The following is a 12362-nucleotide window of genomic DNA, read 5'->3' as shown; positions in this document are numbered from 1 at the left end:
ATCTTGAGGCTAGTCTACATTCTAGGAATATACAATTTTTTAATAGTTTTTCACAAAATTTCACTTTTAAATAATTATTGAGGAGGAGTACATAACTTCTACATCATACACAAAATAGCTATTAATAATAATTCACGCTGTAATTTAACTTTTATTTTAACTTTGACTATGAGTACATTAACAAATAAGAAAAAAGATGTCTTTCATTCTCATATTACCTCTATTAATTAAAGAAATGAAATTTACTATAACAAAACACATCCATGCATACTTATAATTTCTTTTCATGAGTTTGGCATACTTTAATTAAAGAGTAAGCTTAAGTTTGAAAATTAACTTTAATTTTGATAATGGTATATACATTTACAAAGATGAAAATGTTCAATTTTTATACATATATTTATTTTAATATTCACAGATAATTCATTTACAAATATAATTATAAATGAATCCCTTAAAGAAAAGAAAAAAAAATTATGTTAAAAAAAACACACATGCTTTTTTAGGTAGAAATAATCGGGTACATAGATACATCTCCAAAAATTAAGATACTGTCTTCACACTTTCAGAAAGATACATGAACATGTATATAAGAAATTCAGCAAAATAAACTAAAGTACACCGTAATCTCTATAGAAAAATGATATAATAGTATATATGTACATGTAATGAATGTATGTATTCAAAGGGGTGGGGTGGGGGTATTTAAACAAATAAAGAAATAAAAAAGTTAAACAAAATCTTAATAATGTTGAAAACAAGATATGTACATGAAGGTAATAAATACACGAGTATTTACAAACTTTAAGACTTTTGCATAATTAAGAGTGGAATGTTGCTAATATAGCAAGTAGTCTCTAAAGCGAGACACAATCAAAGTGTTCAACACACATCATATAAATGCAACATCCCTGATACATATTTAAATACAAGTATAATTAATTGGGTTAATTAGAAGACAATGTTGAACAATATAAACTTCAAAAGGTATACACATTATTAATATGTAAGATCCACACTGAACAACAATAATAATAATAATAATATTTTTCTCTGCATTGTTAAGGCTGAGGGTCATCCTCCTCTATAAGACAAATATCGTCATCCTCTACTATAAGACAAATGTCGTCAGCCCACAAGTCAACAGCTGCCCATCGTCACCGTTTAACCAAGCTCGGGTCTCGTATTTACCCTTGTAATAAAATAAAAAACAAGATGTGTTTGTGAAAGACTGATGACCCAGTATGGCAACATAGCTAAGATTAAACTTTTCTGAAATGCAAATTAAATATATTGGTACCCAAAGTAAGGTCTTCGCACAAGAAATACAATTGTGAAACATGAAAGCCCTAGCACCACCTGTTCAAAACTTATGGCCAAGGATAAGTATTAGAAAGGTAGGTCAAACTCCAAGGTCAAGGTCAAAGTTCTTGATTTCAAATAAAGGTCTTGTCACAAGGATTGAATATTATGAAGAATGAAAGCCTTAGCCCTAACCCTTCAAAAGTTATAGTCAAGGTTTGTTTTTTAAAAGTAGTCAAACTACAAGGTCATGGTCAATGGCTTAAAGTTCTTGTTATCCAATGAAAGGTCTTTTCACAAGAGTTACATATGTGAATTACGAAAGCCCTAGCTCTTACCGTTTAAAACTTATGGCCAAGGTTAAAGAGTTTTCAAAAGTACGGAAATATCCAAAGTCAAGGTCAAATGTAAAAATTGTTGGTACCAATTGAAAGGTCTTACCACAAAAAAAAAGATGTGTTTGTGAAACACTGATGCCCCCGTATGGCAACATAGCGAAGGTCAACCTTAAATATGTTGGTACCTAAAGTAAGGCCTTTTCAGAAGAAATACAAATGTTAAATATAAAACCCTAGCACCACCAATTCAAGGCTTAAGACAAAGGTAAACATTTTTAAAGGTAAAAAAAACTGCGGGGTCAAGGTCAAAGGGTCAAGGTTGTTGCTTTCTAAAGAAAGGCCTTGTCTCAAAGATTACATATGGGAAGTATGAAAGCGATGGCCCTTACCGTTCGAAAGTTATGGCCAAGGTTAAGTTTGTAAACATTACTTCAAACTCCAAAGTCAAAGGATCAAGATCCTTGATATCCAATGAAAGGTATTGTTACAAGGATTACATATGTGATACATGAAAGCTCTAGCCCCTACTGTTCAAAAGTTATGGCCAAAGTTAAAGTTTGTAAAAAGTAGGTCAAACTCCAAGGTGAAGGTCAAAGTTGTTGATGTCCAATGAAAAGTCTTCTAATAAGAATTATATATTTGAAGGATGAAAACCTTAGTCCTTACCGTTCAAAATTTAGGGCCAAGGTTAAAGGTTTTTTTCTAAGTTGGGAAATCTCCAAGGTCAAGGTTATAAGGTCAAAATTGTTGGTTTCAAATAAAAGGTCTTGCCAAAAAGAATTGATATTTGAAATATGAAATTCCTAGTACCTACCGTTTAAAAATTAGGGCCAAAGTAAAAGTTTGGAATTTTTGTGTAAAAGTTGGTCAAATGTCAAGGTCAAAGGGTCAAGGTTCTTGACATCAAATGAAAGGTCACAAAGATTAAAGGTCAAAGGGTCAAGGTTCTTGACATCAAATGAAAGGTCACAAAGATTAAATATGTGAATTATGAAAGCCCTAGTTCTAACCCTTCAAAAAATATATGCTCGAGGTTGTATTTTAAAGTAGGCCAAATTCCAAGGTCAAGGTCAAAGGGTCAAGGTTTTGGTATCCAATAAAGCGTTTTTTCACAAGAATTACATATGTGAAACATGAAAGCCCTAGCATTTACTGTTCAAAAATTATAGCCAAGGTTAAAGTTTTTTCATAAGTACAGAAATGTCCAAGGTGAAGGTGAAGGTTTTTGGTATCCAATGAAAGGTCCTTCCACAAAGGATGTGTATGTTAATTTTAAATGTCCTGGTATCTACTGTTCAAAAGATATTGCCAAAGTAAAAGTTCGAAAGTAGTTTAAAAGTAGGTCAAACTTCAAGATCAATGTCAAAAGGTCAATTTGGTGGTACCCAAAGAAAGGTCTTGTCACAAGGAATACACATGTGCAATATGAATGTCACAGCTCCACTTAATCAAAAGTTTTGGGCAAGGTTAAAGTTTTTGTGGACAAACAGACAGAAAGACGGACGGACACAACAAAAACTATATACCCCCGAATCTTCGATTTCGGGGGCATAAAACATAATTTGAATTTGCGATTGCCTACTCCTGGTTAACGGCCAAAATAAGACTGTATTTATACTAAGTAACTATGGCACGAAAATCTGGAGAGGATCTAAGTTTTGGCCGTGGTTTTACGACAATATGTAGTAACTGACACAAATTTTACAGTATTTTGCCGTTAATATGAGTTAAGAGCCCCCCCCCTCCCCATTCCCACCCCGTTATGGGAGTCGGGCTAAAGCGATCAATCAAAATCTCTTTCTTGACACCATCACTTGCGTTATAGATGCATGGATAGAACTTTATAAAAGCCTAAACTAAAACAATTTAAAGTGCTTGATTTAATACACTTTAATTTTTAATCGTAATCAATCACGCTTTATTATTCGTAAAAAAAAAATGATTCCATGAGATGATCTTTACCATAGATGCGGAGTATCATTGCAGTTAAAGATCACAACTATGTGGTACATTGGTAATATTTTATTTTGAGTGTATTGTCCATGAAGACAATAAACTTCCCTGTTCTAACGGATGCATGTACATCTAATTTATCGGTTTCTTTTTTTATGTGTCAAAATGTTTTGTCTGTCCCGTCCGTAAACTCAAAGAATGATGATTGAAGTCTTCGTGTGTTGTGCCACAAATTAAATCTTTTGTCATCTTACCTTTGGAATGAACTTTGGAATCTTTTTGTCGGTTGCCCATGAGTAAAACCCCGGTTTGTAAGGGCAGAATACTTGACGAACCTCTTGGTTTTCATCTATCGTACAGAACTCCCAATGGTTGTCATACAGATCTTTACCATTATATTTGACATCTACGAGAAACTCCCCTTCTGTCAGTGGTTTCTCTGAAATATAATCCCATTTGCACGATCATTCAAGCAAACCTGAAGGCAGCTATATTTTGAAAATATCTTGTGTAAAAAAGCTTTTTCTCTTTTGAATGGTTCACGGGAACTTGCTAGTTTATATCTCTGGGTGAAACAGAAAGCTCTATTCAAAGAATTTTGTGACTTCTACGTTAAACATTTCATTAGTAATCCATATCTTAGTTTGCTCAAAAACATGTTAAACATATACTTATCTTTTTTCAACACATATTCATACATGTACACACAATCTTTTTTAAGATCATTACAGTTTTTATATATTTTGATTTGATGGGTTCTAGGATACATAAAACATAACCTAGGTTTGATGTATACAAGATACGACTTACCTAAGGTGATGTTGATGAAAGTTCTAACTTTAATGCCTCCAGTTTCTGGGTCGGGAAGCATTATTGCTTTTCCAATAGTAATTCTATCTTTGTTATCTACATGGATATAAAAACAAAATAAGATCAAAAGATTATTCCATATACCACTGAACTAGTACCCAAAGACTATTTAAAATAATTAATTGGTCAAATTCTCACCACATGAGTTATATACGTCTCCAATGCCCACAAATTTATTATCGTCCACAAATTTTTGCCAGTGTTTGGCAGAACGAACACTTTCGGACTCTTCTTCGTCCAGTTCTTCAGAATCCAGTTCTATGGCATTTTGAGGTTTCAACACTACACGTCTGTTAGCTTCCATAATCTCAGAAGGTGGCCCATGATTAAACATTGTCATGTAAAGGGTAAACATAGAACAAAAAAGTGTCATTATAGTTAGTGCTATGATTAAAGGTACTTTCCTCACGTTCATCATTTTTACGGTTGGACGTTTACAAATACCTTTCAAATTCATCAGTTATGTCATAATTCCATCCAAAAAATATTCTAGAAACTATCTGTAAAAAAATTCCTTTCAAAGATTTTTTTATCAAGCTTCTCGCTCCTAGAACTAAGCCAACTAAATCGGTGAGTTCACTGTAATTAAAACAGATTTGACAAGTGCCCCTCCTGATCAAAATACAGAAATTATAAAAGTCACATGCTTAAATGTCCATCCGGTTAACAGTGGACATTTGACACCGTACCAGTTTCTGTCGAAGCAAACCAAGGGACAATCCTGTAATCAATCCTCTATCAATATTGTTTGATCATCATCTATCGATAACGTTATCCCAGATAGTAGTTATCTGACTGTCATGTACTAGTATTAAAACCACAACTACATTTTGACAGAACACAGTGATGGCCGTTAAATGGGCCAAGGTTTAACTACGTGTATCCATTTCGATGAACTTGAAGCAAACATACTTAGTTTTACAAGTAGTTCTACTAACATACTTGCTAAGTGATATACAAAAAGGTTTAGATCATATGATTATTTGTCTACAAACTTTCAAATTAAGACATTGTTTAATGTACTACGTACTGTACTGCTACTTCTGCTGGACGGTAAAAGACGTCCAATTACCCCTACTTAGTACTCTATTAGTAAACTATTATAAACAATCAAAGGAGTCAATATTTTTCAACTTTTATTTTCAATTCCAACTTTTTACATGTAGTTCACAAAGAGAAATTGACATAGAGATACAGATTGATACAGTAAGCTTTATTATCTGATATTTATCTGATTAGGGCTATTGTCCTTGTAAATAAGGTTGCGTCAATGACAGGTCACATTCATTTTAGATAGATAAAGTTGCCTATCAATATAATATAAAGAATCTATGTTAAAATTCCTGAACATTCAGCATGAATATTCTAACAAAAAGGCCAAGAAACACCAAATTTGTTTTTAATGAAGTACCTTATACTATAAGACGTCAAAGTGGTAATATTGTTAGATTTGTAATTTTTCTGTATTTGTGCATGTACCTGAAATGTAACGTGGCTGATCACAAATGTCCTCATTATTTGAGAGGTGTCGTTTTTCTAGGACCCAAAGTCATTTATATACATTTTTTTCTGATTCTGAACTCCAATTTATAATTTTATACGTGTTCGGGACGAGGTGCAGGAGGGATTCATAGCCCAGCTCTCTCTCTCTCTCAATAACAGGCGCCAATAACTGTCAATGTACTAATTTTACATTCAAATCGTCATGTCACCAATAAATTATGTCATTGTTTACCTCGATATACGTGAAATATTGCACTATCTATAGAAACATCGTTCACATCAACATGTTTTGCTCATAATATCAATGCAACATAACAAATAGTTAAACTAGATACACTGTTCAGATCTACAAAACAAATTCTGCGAATCCACACATAAGGACTTCTTCATTTTCATCTGTTAATCTCGCTGTGGCTTTATAGGTACCCTAGAATTAATTATATAAGCACAATAAATAATTAAGATTAAAAAAAAAACGGTGAAAATATGCGTAAACCATGATCGTAAAGAGCTAGGTTCACTTTATCCATTAAACGGTCCTGTCTCTTAAATGATGAAGACCCAATGTCCCATTTCAAATATATCAATATAAAGTAGGGAGTTAATGCCTTAATTTTCTACAAAAAAGTTTCTTCTGCTTGAAGTCCAAGAATAGAAAATTTAAACACACTATGAAATTGTAATGTTCTTGAATTACGAAGAAATTTGGTTTATTTGAGTATCTTCAGTCCTTAATTATCAGGTTTTATGCTTCAGCATAGAAATGAAATATAAAACATTCCTGGATCCCAAAAATAAAATATGAATGATAATCTTCTGAAAAAAGTCCTTTCAGTATACAGTGTGTATAATTGAACATTTTTGATCAGAGGTTAAGATCTAAACAAAATATTTTGAAATTAAAAAAAAAACTGCAATTTTTGGTCATTTATAACAGAATTTTTTTCATCATTTGAAGATAATAATACAATTCATGACATCATAATACAGATACTAGCATGAAAAATGTGTCATTTTTAATAGAAATACAGTCATCAAGGGTTCAAATGATGATTGATTTATATTATCAAGTAAACTGGGCAATTTTTTTCAGATGGCCCAAATATATCCTACGTCAACCTTGTTCATTATCCAATATTACATGTATTTCCAAAATCTTTTCCTATTTTTTTTTCATTTTTTTTCCAAATTAACGAATGGATCTTTGTATCACATTCAACGTTTTTATGGGATAAGAGTGTCTTTTTGGGGATTGGGCTATTTGGACACCACCATTTGCCGATGTAGTGCTCGGCAACGAGGACCATTGAGCAGGGATATTTTTCGTGCCAGCACCTACTGTGACACAGGACTTTGGTTTACACGGTCTCATCTGAAGGACCGCTCTCCACATTCCATAGTGGTATTCAAACCCGCGACTAACCACTGAGCCACGCGGGCGACAATTTCCGGTAGAATATGAAGAGAAGATACTTTTTTTTACCTTAGGAAGATAATTGGGTATTTTCCGGTCTATGACCCAGGAGTAACTTCCGGGTTTGTACGGACAGAAGATCCATCGTTCTTCGTCATCCTCGTCCTCCTCCATCTCACAAAACTTCCACTTATTCTCGTACAGATCTTTACCACCATAACTAACACTCAGGAAAAATTCACCGTCATCTAAGGTTTTCTCTTCAAGTAAATAAATACAAAATTAAATAAATAAATCAGACAATCAATCAATCAATCAAAATCTTGAACTGAAAGTCATTTTTTTCAACAGATGGATATATATTATTTTGGAATTCCTTCGAGATTTTTTTTTTTACTTTTTTCTATCATTCTGTTATTCCTTCAGAACATCAACATACATGAATCTATCAAAAAAAAAATTTTAATTAAAAATACATAAAAATCAGCTCTGTTGAAATTAAGTCGTGCATTTTAATTAGATACAGTGGACCTTCAGATATCCGGATAAATGAGGCTCCACTATAAATGGATAAGAATCACTTTTGTTTGAAACCAAATACTGTAAAATCACAATTTCGTTATTTTCGAGGTAAAAAATTAATCCTCGAATTTACTCCCACCACAAATATAAAATTTCTTTTGTATACTTTTCCAACACTTTCAAATCACGAAATCAAATTAATATTCTTCTGTTACGCTTTTATCACAGGTCGTGGACCTCCTATACCCAAGGGATCAAGAATTTAACAATTTGACTTCACCCTAAGCGGATACTTCGATATCAATATGACTCGTCGTGGCTCTGTTGATCATAAGTAGATTTTTCTTGATATACATGAAAATGTATAATGTAAAACCTCGATCGCAGATTGTGATCCTGAAGAGCTATTTGTTTAACATCCTTTCGAGGGCTTTTTACGCATACGAGACGCAAACACTTGCCAGTGGAGGGTTGCAAAACACCTTTACACGACAATTTTGGGCCTTTGAGCAGTGTGGGATTTTTTTTTCCGGGTCAGTACCAATTGCGACAAGGGAATTTGGTTTAATTATAGTCTCATCCAAATCTGGGTCTCCACGTACGATCTCCACTTCCCCCAGTGTGATTCGATCGAACCCGTGACGTAAGGATCAACACCCTACTCTGCAACTCTAGAGCAAAAGCTCCACCAACTGCGCCACGCAGGCGATACGATGAAGAGTAACATGCTTGCTATTTGAGACGTTAAACATTTACTCGAGGTTTTCATGATGTTATTGAAGAACATCAGAAAATCCTTCTTGTCATTTACCAACATAGAGCCGATTTTTACTATACACTCCTATGAAAATTTTTGATTGCCCCCTGTGGCCCCTACTTTCTTCAATGCTCATGATTTGAACAAATGTGGATCTATAATACTACCCAAAGGTGCTTCCATATATAAACGATGGATTGCCTAAGGCTTGGCAAGTTTGGATTAAATTTGCCCGATGGTTCTGGGAAAGTATAAAATGGAACCAAAAGTCTCTGTCGAGACTGAACCTCTACTGGTTTAGACTTATAATAAAGGAAGAGAAAAGTAGCAGTTGGGATTTGAAACATTACAACAGCAATAAATAGAATAATGATCCTTGATTAAGTCTTTTTGTGGCAATATATTGCAATAAGACTACAACTGTAGGAGTGGCTTTTAATAAAATGTTACAGTATTTTCAATTTTAGTTACCATGGCAACATCAATCATAAAAAAAACCACAGTAAAGATTTGTATCTCAGTGTAGTCTACTTTTATGCCACATTATATTATAAGCAGACTAAAACTGTATATGGAGTAGCATTTTTGAGAGTATTTTACAGAAATTTCTATTTTTAGTAACCCGGCAACAATGTTCATCAAAATCAAAACCCGATTAACAGAATTATTCTTCTTAGTGTAGTCTACCTGTGTGCCAAGTTATATATTGAAATCAGAATCAAAACTGTAGGAGGAGTGGCATTTTTAAAGTAATTCACAGAAATTTCTATTTTTAGTAACCACAGCATGCAACACTGTTCATCGAAATCAAATACCTATACACAGAAATATGTATCTTAGTGTAGTCTACTTGTGTGCCGAGTAATATTGAAATCAAACCAAAACTGTAGGAGGAGTAGTATCTTGAAAGTATTTCACAGAAATTTCTATTTTTAGTAACCACGGCAACACCATTCGTTGAAATCAAAAACCGAATTATGTACATTGTATCTTAGTGTAGTCTACTTGTGTGCCAAGTTATATTGAAATCAGACCAAAACTGCAGGAAGTGTAGAATTTTGAAAAATTGTTTACAGACAGACAAACAGACGCCGGGCTATCGTTTGAGCTCTTCTGGTCTCTGACCAGTAGAGCTAAAAATGTACCGACGATAATCGACAAGAGCAAAAGAGCAAAAAAATATGCGGAAAACAGTTCTGTTCTGACATTAACAGGGCCGCCATTGGTTAATATATTACTATTGTAAATTTCATGTAGTAATGTTTTATGCGTGAATGTTCAATTCATACACCTACATGTATGAGGCTGGCTAGGCTTGCGCCACAGAAGGGCTGTCCTGATTAAAATTGCTGAAGTAACGATAAAATGGAGAAATGCCTCAGACAAGTGTGTAGACTTTGGAGTAAAATGAAGCCATTTTTTTTTTTACAAGTTTAATTAGACATATTCAGCGTTCGCATACATGTACTTGAGACAGCAAGTCGACTACTTTACAATTCAATAATCGTCCATTATAAAAGTTCTATCGATAAGTAGTTCCAATATTTTATATATAATAAAACGTCATTACTTTGTTGTCTCTGAACATTTCATAACAACTACAACGTATACTTACCAAATGTTACATTTAAAAAAGTTTTTGATGTAACACCGCCTCTTCTTTTATCTGGTAGAATGATGGTTTTACCTAACCATTTTCTACCGTCTTCCTCTGAAAAATAAATTGAAGACGCGTTTCATCAATTGATTATATGTTTGTCAAAATTTGAATATAACCTGCTGTTACACAGGGTTTGATAAAACTTTGTGTGCAGTTCAACCTGCACCCTTAAAATAAGAGTTTTCAATGGATATGGTTATACATATTTTGCAGATGCTTACCACAACTATCGTAGATATCACCAATGGAGACGTAATGATTAGCCTTCATAAATGAATCCCAAGCCCGAGCCGACCTTAGAACCTCTTCATCGCCATCCCCAGCTAACACACGGTCCAGATACGCATTTGTCCTTGAGTTAGCAGAAAGGATTTTTTCAGGGGGTCCATGATTGAAAAACGTCATGTAAACGATTATTACAAATATGACAAAAACAAATAAGCACATATACGATGTTCTCCGACAATTCATTTTTGTTGATGCCATTCAAGTGCATAGTTGATGGGCCCCGTGCAACCTCATCAAATATGGAGGACAGTTTTGAACCTTGTACCTAAACATAGTTCTATCATGATACACATGGCTTACTCATCGAGTGGTATATTTTACAGTGATAAAGAATATGACCAGATTATCAAACCACCTGGGCTATGTTTCACAAAACTATATATCTGAAGTTTTGACGGCAATGACAAACCTTGTGATTATAATAATTCATATTTTTAAGATAATCTTAAGATGAATCTTAGGACAAAGCTTACAATAGTTTTGTATACATGGCCGAAAGAAGCAAGTTCTGGAAGCCGGAGGGATTTCACAAGCAAACAAAAAACCTTAAATGGGACACAGCGTAAGGGTGGAGGGGCCCGGGTCGCTCTTCCGACTGACCTTATATATAGTCCAAGAAATTGTTCTATCTATAAAACCGTTTTCTTTTAAACATCATTCAATTTTGAGCGAAAGGTTTCAAGTTGTCTTAAGATTAAGATATATCTTGAGATTATCAAAAGATATGAGAGTTTTGTGAAACACCTTAATATTTGGTGCAGTCTTAGTCAAAAGATAGCAGTTATTTATCTAGATAAAAATTAGATTATTTTATTTGTTAACAATCAAGCAATAAACTTATAAGAATTTTTTAAACAATTGAACCAACATTTGTTTTTAAACTATTTTGTAAAGTTTATGTAAGATTAAAAAAGCATGCCTTATTGGATAAATAAAAAATAGACAAAATTTTGCCAAGTAATTTGAATTTAAGTTACCTAATTAATGGTATAAAACCAATGTTTAAAAGATAATACATACATGTACGAGGGTTATTCGGAAAGTTCGAGGACAATGTCAATCTTCGTTTTCTACTTTCAAGAAATGAAAAATGTGCACATTATCATATTTTGTTGATGCGCGAAGTTTCATCCCATTCAATATAATTCTTTTTGAATTGTTACCATAAAAATATCCTTCTAAATTCTTTTCAAGAAGAATAAAAACCGTTTACAAATTCATGTTAAATAGAAAATTATAAGCAGAATTAAAATTTGGTCTTAGGTGTAAGTTCTGTTGTAAAACGGACTCTTTGGTCTACAAGACATAAAATGGCTTTTAAAAACTTTGTTTAAAAGGTATGGAATTCTTTGTATATGGTACCCACTTTCACCAATAAAATTCTCTTAAATCAAATGCATTATATTTTTACTTTCCACCCATATCTATTCATATGTAAACAATCTTCACCACTACCAATGTTCATTCCAAATTTCACTACACCTCCCGATTTATTCTAAAACCAATTCCAAAATTGACCTTAGTTTTTTGAGGGCTTTTTTTACTCGACATCAGCTTGGAAATTGGCATCTTCGAAGCAAACTATCCATTCATAATTTGGAATATGAAATTCTTTTTTGTCATCTAGATTTTTTTGTCGTTTTTGTGCCATTTTCAGAGGAAATGGCTACAAACATTAGTTAGGGTATAGGTCGTAAATAACTTTTTCGTAAAATAAATTATGGCCTGTTCCACGACCCGATTTTCGCGTTTTTT

At 33.3% G+C, this 12362-nt stretch overlaps 2 protein-coding genes across 2 annotated transcripts; both read right to left on the bottom strand.

The window, feature by feature from the left end:
- Positions 1-817: 817 nt before the first annotated feature.
- LOC134230206 (putative phosphatidylglycerol/phosphatidylinositol transfer protein 2) lies at positions 818-5326 on the bottom strand. The gene is made up of 4 exons (XM_062711980.1): positions 4602-5326; positions 4404-4499; positions 3848-4032; positions 818-1192 (listed from the first exon to the last, which is right to left on the bottom strand). Exons 1-4 carry the CDS (start codon positions 4918-4920, stop codon positions 1112-1114), a joined length of 681 nt encoding a protein of 226 aa, XP_062567964.1. The 5' UTR covers positions 4921-5326; the 3' UTR covers positions 818-1111.
- A 260-nt stretch (positions 5327-5586) lies between these two features.
- Positions 5587-10865, bottom strand: LOC134230205 (putative phosphatidylglycerol/phosphatidylinositol transfer protein DDB_G0282107). The gene is made up of 4 exons (XM_062711979.1): positions 10541-10865; positions 10275-10370; positions 7450-7640; positions 5587-6393 (listed from the first exon to the last, which is right to left on the bottom strand). Exons 1-4 carry the CDS (start codon positions 10803-10805, stop codon positions 6313-6315), a joined length of 633 nt encoding a protein of 210 aa, XP_062567963.1. The 5' UTR covers positions 10806-10865; the 3' UTR covers positions 5587-6312.
- Between the last annotated feature and the right edge of the window lie 1497 nt (positions 10866-12362).

This window comes from Saccostrea cucullata, unplaced genomic scaffold, assembly GCF_032062105.1.
Source record: "Saccostrea cucullata isolate Sc308-1 unplaced genomic scaffold, CSIRO_AGI_Scuc_v1 ctg1341, whole genome shotgun sequence".
NCBI lineage: Eukaryota > Metazoa > Mollusca > Bivalvia > Ostreida > Ostreidae > Saccostrea > Saccostrea cuccullata.
The sequence above is the reverse complement of the archived record's forward strand: the minus strand, read 5'-3'. Positions and strand labels throughout refer to the sequence as shown.